The sequence below is a fragment of the Pterocles gutturalis genome, unplaced genomic scaffold, assembly GCF_000699245.1.
Source record: "Pterocles gutturalis isolate BGI_N339 unplaced genomic scaffold, ASM69924v1 scaffold8791, whole genome shotgun sequence".
Taxonomy (NCBI): Eukaryota; Metazoa; Chordata; class Aves; order Pterocliformes; family Pteroclidae; genus Pterocles; species Pterocles gutturalis.
Window position 1 is genome coordinate 13,049 of NW_010097774.1, and position 9,457 is coordinate 22,505.

The 9,457-nt window shown below is 43.7% G+C and overlaps 1 protein-coding gene across 1 annotated transcript; it reads right to left on the bottom strand.

Annotated features, from left to right (window-relative positions):
- Positions 1-814: 814 nt before the first annotated feature.
- LECT2 (leukocyte cell-derived chemotaxin 2) lies at positions 815-5,359 on the bottom strand. The gene is made up of 7 exons (XM_010086444.1): positions 5,272-5,359; positions 4,623-4,755; positions 3,712-3,863; positions 3,058-3,228; positions 2,208-2,322; positions 1,493-1,644; positions 815-1,052 (listed from the first exon to the last, which is right to left on the bottom strand). Exons 1-7 carry the CDS (start codon positions 5,315-5,317, stop codon positions 862-864), a joined length of 960 nt encoding a protein of 319 aa, XP_010084746.1. The 5' UTR covers positions 5,318-5,359; the 3' UTR covers positions 815-861.
- Between the last annotated feature and the right edge of the window lie 4,098 nt (positions 5,360-9,457).

The window sequence follows — 9,457 nt, forward strand, 5'->3', positions numbered from 1 at the left end:
ATCTTGTAGATGGTTGCTGGAGTTGTACAGTCCTCCAACATACCAGCATTAATGAAGCATCCAGCGGTGGTGGCTGCATACAAAAATACAGTTCAGGAGGAAGCTGTTAAAATGCTTATTTGAATATTTTCCTTTTTTCTGTGCCTAAAGCAGCTTTTCTGTGAAGCCACGAATGTTAGCTTGCTCCAGCTCCAGGCTTGTAGGAAAATGGGCCTGCATTTATTAATGTGAGTGTTGATGTGATGATTTTTGTGCCTTTGCTAACTGCTCTTAACAAGTAAGACCAGTTGATTCTTGAGTTTCTAACTAAATGCCAGTGGCATTGATATGTTAGTGTCAGTGTGAAGTACTGATTCCTCACTGGCAGTGTGGGAAGCTAATTTTAATTGGAAAGCACCTTTTCTGCCGTGTGAGGGGTGAGATAGTTTTCATGCTCACTGATTTTTTTGAGAAAGCTTATAATTAGTCATTGCTGATTTTCTGATTCTCTTGTAAATGCAAATTCCAACAAAAAATTGTATCTTTTTTCCTTACTCCAGAAAGCATCTTTTGTGCCTTGTGGAGTGTTTCAATGAATTTCCCTCTAGTTTTCTTCAGTTCAGGTGCCTTCAAAGTCTAAAATAATTTTGTTTGCAAAGGTGTAGTAAAGTTTGTTAATTAGCCTAAGATACAATGTTCACAACAATTAACAGGTACTGAAAAAACAGTACCCGGAATTAATTAATTAATGTTAGCACCCTGCAATATTATGTAAGGCTCAAAGTATTGAATCAGTAATATAAACTGTTGATGTGCATGAGAAGAAAAACACAACTTTTGGATGCTGAGATGAATTTATTTGGAATTTACTACATTTTCATTTCATTCTCTTCGCCCTTTCCCCCTTTCAAGATTGCTGGTAGGATCTGAGTGATCACAGTTCTCAACGTGAATGTGAGATGTGATCCCAGGAAATACTCTTTGCATTGGCAACATTCTCCCAAGGACTTGTCCCTTAGAAATTCTACCATTGTATCTGATGGGATGGATGCAGAGTAGTTTTACACAGAAGCCTGGTGAAAACAAGAGGAGGGAAAACATCAGATAACTGATGAAACATTTGTTCTTTTTTACTAACTGTGTTTAAGACATATTAACATTTTCTGTCTGGTCCTTTCCACTGAGATAGCAATGGTGGAAATACCAAACTAGCGAAGACACTGTGGTCATAAAAAAAACAGAGACAGTGGTTGGAGTTGTTGGCTTGGTGGAGGAGGGAAGACGGGAGGCAGGGAGAAGGTAGGAATTCTTCCTTTGCTAAGGAGAAGAGCTTGCAGACATTCTCCAGAATTCCGTTATTTGCATTCTAACATAGGAGCAAAAAAGTTCTGCATGTAAATGGACATAAGATGCAGCATTTCAAAACATATTTTGCTTAACTACTTGTCTAGCTGCAAGGTAAGACATCCTGTATGACTTCCAGACAAATATTAAATGAAAAGCAGCTGTTTACCTGATCCGCTGATTTGGACTCCATCGTCAATGGCATTTCCATTGTGGAAGAATTTAATGGGTCCAGAGAGCTGGCCAGAAAAGGGAGCGTACACGGTCGCTCCATCAGCACAGATGACATCCACACCTGTGTGCCTTCCTTTACCATTGCGTCTGAAAACAAATAACGTAATTAGAAAGGTCCCTTGTCAGGCTTTACATCACCTCTAGAGATACAGGAGCTGGCGCACTGTTAGATGTGGAAATGGGTTGTTTGTGCTGACACAGTGTTGACATTGCTGACTGTCTGAAGGATCTATAAAAGTTTTTTGGTGTAGGTGATGGAATCCTGTGTAGAGTTGATGATTTGTTAGAGTTGCAAATTGGAGGAAAAAAAAAAAAGCTTTTCTTCCAAGCCTTTAACTAGAACTGTGGAGTCACGGAATGTTGGTTGGCCGTTACCTGTGGAGGACATCAAGCCCAGCCTTCCGCTTGAGTCAAGGCTGTTCCCAACACCAGGTCAGGTCTGGCACAGCCTCGTCTGAGTCATGAAAACCTCCAAGCACAGAGGTTTCCTGAACAGTGTGGGCAGCCTGGTGCTGCGCTACCCCCTAGTGAAAACGTCGCCTCCCATCCAACCTCAACCTTCAAAGCTGTCATTCTTCAATGCCTTAAACAGAGTTCAACTCTATTTCAGTGGAGCAGCAACAAACCCCAATGTGTTCCACTGGTAGTACCTTGGAGCCCCGTAGTATCCGCAGCCGTAGTTATCGCAGCCTCTTATCTCATTTGTAGGGTTCCCGGAGCACAGTGTTGCCCAGCCGCTGCCTTGTTGTGGTAATGGTGGAACATCTTGGAAATACAGAAACACAGCACATCCAAGTTAACTTTTAGGTTCTAAGCGCTGCATGCTTGTAACTGCTATGTTTTAATTGTAGTTAGGTAGGAAAATACTGGAATTATATCCCACACCTGTAGCTGGATGTCTCCTCCACAAAATTTGTCATCCTTTAGGAAATGTAAACAGAATGTATACCTGAGACTGGATTGTAATGTTTCTAGATTAGGGTTATCTCATATAAGGAATGTGCTGTAAGGACAAAATTTCAAAAAAGAGTATCACAGTTCCTAGAGCGTAATCTGAGGGATGGGAAAACACTCGGTTTTGTTTCTTATTCTGTGCCCAGGCTGATGGGGCTGGACTCAAGTCCTCCATTACTACCAAGACAGTCTTTGTATTGGCAAAGAATCATCCCCAAGTCTGCCTAGATGCAGTACCAAAACCATCGCTAGTAGTTGGAAGGGTACAAACAGAAGAGGTGTCTGAGTCAGCTCATTGCTGAGACCCGATGCTGCTGTGTCATGGGGGGAAAAAATACAACTTGATGTATTCTCCTTCCTATAGCACTGTTGTGCTGTATGTATAACACACATTTTCGTGCTTTTGGATGTTGCTTAGGAGAACCTAAGACACAGGGGACTATTGCTATTTGATATTGTTGTCCTTGTTTGAAATTAATAATTTAATTTTAATTCGTTATATTAGTTATTCAGGGGCTGGGGGTGGTTTTGTTTTTTTTTTTTTACCAGGTGTAAGCAGGTGAGTAGGATCAGAGTGGTCGCAGTTCTCAACATGAATGTGAGAGGTAATGCCAGGAAATACTTTTTGCATCGGCAGCATCCTTCCGAGTTGCTGCCCTCTCCGAATCTGGCCGTGGTATCGGATGGGGTGGATGCAGACAAGCTTCACACAGTAACCTGGAAGAGACGGAAGAGGAAGCGAGGTCAGGAAAAACCCACCACATCTGTTCTTGGGGTGAGCAAGAAACCTTCCATACACTAGCCTCTTACTGGAGACTGGAATGAAGCAGAAATGTTGTCAAGGTACCAACAATCCTGAAATCAAAATTCCTGGGATTGCCTTGGAAAAGAAGAAAAGAAGGAGTTGGAAAATAGGGACAGGAAAACATCCTCTCAGCAAAATTGAGGGCATGTTTCTGATCTTGTACTGTTTCCTTTTTTTGATTTGGGGTGGCTGTTTCCCTGCTACCTGTTTTTCAACTCCCTTCTTCCCTCCTCTCCCATAGGAAAAGGGCTGCATCCCGCTGGTGCTGACGTCCCTTATTTCTCAGCAGCACTCTGGTTGTGCTTCAACACGGGGACCAGAGAGGGTGTAAGATCATTCAACACTGTGCTTGAAGAGCCACAAAAATCTTAGTGAAAGAAATAAATATCACTTGCCTGATCCCCTGATCTGGACTCCATCGTCAATGGCATTTCCATTATGGAAGAACCGAATGGGTCCGGAGAGCTGGCCGCTGAAAGGCGCGTACACCGTGGCTCCGTCGGCACAGATGACATCCACGCCCGCATGCTTCTCCTTGCCACCGTGCCTGAAAACATAAATACCTCGTTAGAGAAGTCTGTCAGGCTTAACATCATGTAGAGATGGCTCAGTTAACACAGTACGGTATCTGAAATTCATCTATAAAAATTTTTTGCATCTGCAATGAAATTGGAAAGAAATAGTGGCTCTGATCCATCTTTTTACTGCAGAATGTTCATACTATTCTGACCTTCTTTAAAGGGGAAGGAGATTTCAAATTTTAAGCGTATTTTTAATTTTCCCAAGTTTGTGGAGTATTTCAAGCTGTTAGAAAAGTACCCCCGTTCTACCCCAAAATACATCTGTGCTGGTGTAAAATAGAATCTTCTGTCTGGTATCTTCTCCTTTAGAAATGCAGAAGTTACACCATGAGGGTGGAGACTTCTTGTAGCACCTGGGGAGAGGAGACAGCAGGGAAGGCAGGGCTCATTCTACATAGAAAAACATTTTTAGGGAAATATAACCTCTTCTGTTATGAGCTGCCTACTGAAAGACAAGGATGCTGGCAGACCTTTGGCTTGTGTGAATTAATCTGCTCAGCTTCCTGCAAGCTGTTGTTGAAAGTTAGTTAAATATCTGGTCAATAAGCAAATGACACAAATCCTTGAAATACTATTTCCTTTTAAATGAGTAAGGGGTCCCACAGACAACAGTCTTCTCGAAGTGACAGCTCTGGTTAGACTCTCCTCTTTCTCCCACGTGAATATTTAATTTTGGAAAGCAGCAGCAAACCCCGCTGCTCCGGACCCCCACGTCCCGCTGTTACCTGTCGGCGCCGAACTGGCCGCAGCCGTACCGGTCGCAGCCCCGGATTCTGTTGGTGGGGTTCCCGCTGCAGATCTGTGCCCAGTGTCTGTGTTGTTGTTGGGGTGGGTGCGCGTCCAGCTGCTTGGAGAAAACTTCATGTGCAAAAGAGGAAAACAGGGAAAACTGAACCATGCTCTCGGTACAGCACAGCAGAAAGTGTTAAGGTGCAAAATAGTGTGTTTAAAGGGGAAGACAATACTCTTCTGCCACGGAAGAGAGGTTTTTTCCTTAAATACTGTAGAGACTGGCTCATGGGTGTTTCTAATTTCAGAAACCATAGGTGAAAGAACATTGTACAACCGGTTTTATAGATTTGATCCTTTGTTCTAGAGGTCTTTTTTGAAGATACACTAAAAGCAAAGCTATGACTATTTAATATTAGTGAAAATAAGTCAAACTATTTCAGAAACCTCTAAACATTTTGATACATGACTCTAAGTACACACCCAATTCTGTATTTTATAATAGCTGTAATTGTGCTTATTGCTGTAATTCTTCATAAAACTAGATTGGATAAACTCAGCATTATTCATGTTGGAGCAAATTTAATAATTAGTGTCTGCCTAAAACCCGTCAAGACCAACGGCAATAGAACAATGTCAACTCACCAGTGGACACCAAGGTGACCAGAGCGACCAGGCTGAGAGCTGGCATCCTGGGGCTGTTTCACCGGTGTTCTTTGATCGGATCAAAGACGTTGAGCAGCAGCTGCCTGGGGTATTTATGTGTTTTTGAAAGCCCTGGTCTGTTGTCTTGGCCAATGAGCCTTGAGCAAAGTGTTACCACTCCGGGCTGTTGGTGTTGCCATATTAGGAACAGAGGATGTCTACAAACTCCAGCAGTTGTTAGAGCTGGTTGGGAAAGACGGATAAAATAATTGGTCTCTTAGCACACAGTAACAGATGGAAATGACCGATCCCACATTTCAGGAAGCTTTGGTTGAACCGTTTCTTAATACCTTTTCTTCCCTCTCCTGAAGCAAGGGCACACTTGGGCCAAAAATGGTGGGAACCAAGAACATGGTCCAGAGGATTGAGCTGGAGGGGAAGGATGGACAAAACTCCATAGTGGATGTAACCAGTTTGTCCTTCGCTGCTCATCCCAGTCCGTCCTCCCCATGTGCCCAACTAGAGCTTTCTAACAGAGAACACAGGCAGGTGGAATGTTTGGTGTAGCACGAGTGTTCACTTAGGCTAAGAAATAGAGATGCTTTTGCATGGAAATGTGTCTTTTCTCCTGTTCAGCTGGAATTATCACCTAGCCTAGACTTACATCTGTGCAGGCTTTTCACTGAAACTCTATTTTTTTTGCAACTAAATCCTTATTAAAGCATCTTCAAGTTCTGAAACAAACAGTTGCAAACCCACGTTGCACAGCATAACTGACATGGAGTTAAAAATTCTAGGTTTTAAAATGATTCATTTAATAGGTGCTTGATTTCAGCTATTGTACTATTAAGCATGCTCCTTAGAGTCTCTTTTAATCTTTCCATTTGACTTTTCTGCACTACTTACAGAAAAGCATTAGATTTTCTTTACGGACATGTCTAAGTTAATAAGAAATTTAAATAAGACACAGTGCTGTCACATAAACTATCTGACATTCCAAGTTACAGCAACCTCTGCAAGTCCTGCAGGTTTTATTCAGAGGAGAAACAGAAATCTCTCTGCCCCACTTCTAGTTTACAAAGAGCATTTGTACCTTGTGTTTTCTGAAAATCTCCACGGAACAAGCAGCTGGAGACAAATTTTTCACTTGTGATTCTGAGCTTTTTTACAGCCAATATTTAACCCCCAAGCAATCTCTTAGCCCTCCCTGTGGTTATTACAAGTGGCTTTGCTGATTTTACCCCTGCTGCTTTCTTCCCCATCCTTCCAGAAAGAACTGCTCACCCTCCTCGCCACCAAATGAATATTCATATAAATGTTATGTCCCCTCGATATAGTTTTGATGGGGCTTTTGGTTGTAATTTGCTCAGTATAATGGACTCCAGGCTTACAAATGGTAAAAGGTGCTGATGAGAGCTCTCGGTGGGTATTCAGGATTTGGGGATGCTGTGTACCCCTGAACTGAAAGATGGGGCATGTGGGTTTGTGTGACCCTTGCCAGAAACAGCCTTCATTGCTGCAAGCTGGGAGAGCTGCTATAATATTCCTTCCAACTTTCCAGGCTTGATACTAGCTGCTGTAAGCTTTTTTTTCCTGCTGGAAACAAAACCATTTAAAAATACAGACTTTATTTGGGTGGTGCCTGACTATTCCCAGTTGAGGTATCTCCAGTGGAGTTTCTGCAATAATGATCTCTCTCAACTAGATTTTATTTCTGATTTTTTCCCGACTGCCAGCTTGCAGTAGTAGTGTTTTAAATATTTCATTATATGAACTTTACCTGGGGCAGACCTGCCTTGAAAAGTACTTTTATAGTCCTTGTGAACTCAAGTGCTCCTCATTTTACCAAGGAAGGAATTGGAGCACCTCAATCCCCTCTACAAAGTCTTGTAAGGAAAGGCTGGGTGTAAAGCCAGCCAAGCTGACAGGCACGAAGAGAAAAGTGCAACTGTGTTACAGGAGTGCAGAAACTAAAGAAGCTTTTCTTGGAGTCCTGCTTTGTAAAATGGCTCTAAGCTACCCATTCTTTGTGATTTTTTCCATCTCATTTGTGTTACAGAGCTGACTCCAAATTGCTCATAGCTGGGCATGTTTTTTAAACATAAATGTCTCTGTAAGACATTGTAACAGCATTGTATCTTGCTCTGTTCTTTCTAAAACGTGTCCAAATGTCATTTGCTACAATAATATATCTAAAGCACCTTGGTAAAGTATTCTTAATAAAACCATTTTCAAGTGTATGATATTGCAGTTGAGATTTCTCAGCGTGTTCCCCGTCTTCCCTGGGTGAGCTCTGAACCGAGGCTGGTGGGATTCCTGTGTTGGGCAATGGAGACGTTAATATAACAGTTGGTAGGTGCCGTTGTGAAAGACACAAACTGGCCGCTTAGCACAGGCTAACAGCAGGATATGGAACAACCGGCCGGCGTTGCACAGCCCCTGGGAGCTGCGGTTGCACCGTTTCCTTCCCCATGGCCAGGAGTGGGCGAGGAGATGGAGAGGAGCCCGCTGCAGAGCTGTGAGGAGCGTGGCCGGAGCAGGTGGGCTGGCTGGGGAGAGGCTGACTGCTTCCTCTCGCACGAACAGTGTGAGTTCCCTGTTTTGCCCCTTTTATGTCAGCAGTAACTTCCCTGGCTGTGTGACTCCCTTTGAGATCTTCTCATGGACTGAGCAAGAGTGCAGCAGGAAAATCATAGAACCACAGCATGGTTTGGGTTGGAAGGGACCTTAAAGCCCATCCAGTGCCACCCCCTGCCATGGGCAGGGACACCTCCCACCAGCCCAGGTTGCCCAAAGCCTCATCCAGCCTGGCCTTGAACCCCTCCAGGGATGGGGCATCCACAGCTTCTCTGGGCACCCTGGGCCACTGCCTCACGCCCCGCACAGTGAAATATTTCTTCTCATCTCAATCTCCCCTCTTTCAGCTTAAAGCTGTTACCCCTCATCCTGTCATTATGTTCCCTGATACTGCAAGTGTTTGGGCTGCTCTCAACAGGCAGCGAATGTGTTAAACCTGATGCTCTCCAGGAGAAATGCCTGCTTTGCTATTCAGCCTTTCCAAAGATGCTGCGACTCTGCTGTGCAAATTATTCAGGTCTTCTGATCACTTGACCAGGCTGAGATCCGAGGAATTTTGTTGCCACAATGATTAATCCAGCTTCGTGTACCCAGCTCCTATTGCAGTAGCGCCGGAGGATCAGCAGGTTGCGCTGGAGGATCAGCCGAAAGGCAGGCTGGCATGTCGGGTGGGGTGGATGGCAGGCTGGAGGAGACCCGAGCATGTTGCCTTTCTTCTTTGTGAAGTGTGAGCTGAGATGAAGCTCAGGTTGTGCTGGTGCACAGTTCTCATTGAAGGCTCCATCTCGATTTTTTTTTTTTGCCTTTTTAATATACGTGCTAAGCCTGAGTTAGGCAGGTTTTAATGGAGAGTATGGAGGAACACAAAAGAAAATCTTTTTTTGCTACCCACATCCTGTCCTTTGGGGAGGACAAAGCTCTGGCTGAATCCTCCAGAAGTCCTTTGATGCTCAGGGAAATAAAAGGGAATAATGCAGATCTGGGTTACAGCTTTAGGCAGTTGGGGCTTTCAGAGTGTGGGATCTCAGCTGATCTCTCTGCCTGGCACCTTGTGGTACAAACATATAAAATGAAAGGGATAGCATGGGAAAGGATCCCTGCAGATCTGGTGCAGAAAGAAAGCAATTCTGTGCAGCCTGAGCTCGCCAGCTCTTTCCTGAAAAGCCCAGTCACTCCCGTTACTTCCCCCAGCACCCTTTCCTCTCATCTTGAATATTTCTAGAACTGTGTATTTTACCAGCTCTTTATTGCCTTCCAAGCATCACCTACAAATTGTACTTGCCCTTCCACTGTAGCCAGGTTTGCTTTTTTTTTACTAGACTGAAAAGATAAAGCTAGATTCACTTACAGTGCTTGGCCCAACTGCTTTGTCCCCTAAAAGAGAAGGTGGGATTTACTTTTTCTTTTTTTAGTCAACATGCTAGAAACCCGGGAGAGCTGCAGTTGACAGGATGATCCTATGGGCCTTCAACTCAAAAGAGCCACAAAGAAGAAAAAAAAGCATGCAAGACAAAAAAAATAAAATAAGAAAGGAAAAAACCCAGTGAGCCTGCTCTCATCATCAGCAAGTATTCCAAATCCTTGTGAGCTGCCAAAACAGCTGCCTGAA

Excerpts from the sequence above, each read along its gene's own strand:
- LECT2 (XM_010086444.1), bottom strand. The coding sequence starts at position 5,317 with ATGCCAGCTCTCAGCCTGGTCGCTCTGGTCACCTTGGTGTCCACTG. Across the intron at positions 3,229-3,711 it reads AGTCCAGATCAGGGGATCAG|GTTACTGTGTGAAGCTTGTC; the intron begins GCAAGTGATATT and ends CGTCTCTTCCAG. Across the intron at positions 1,645-2,207 it reads GGATACTACGGGGCTCCAAG|ACGCAATGGTAAAGGAAGGC; the intron begins GTACTACCAGTG and ends ATTTGTTTTCAG.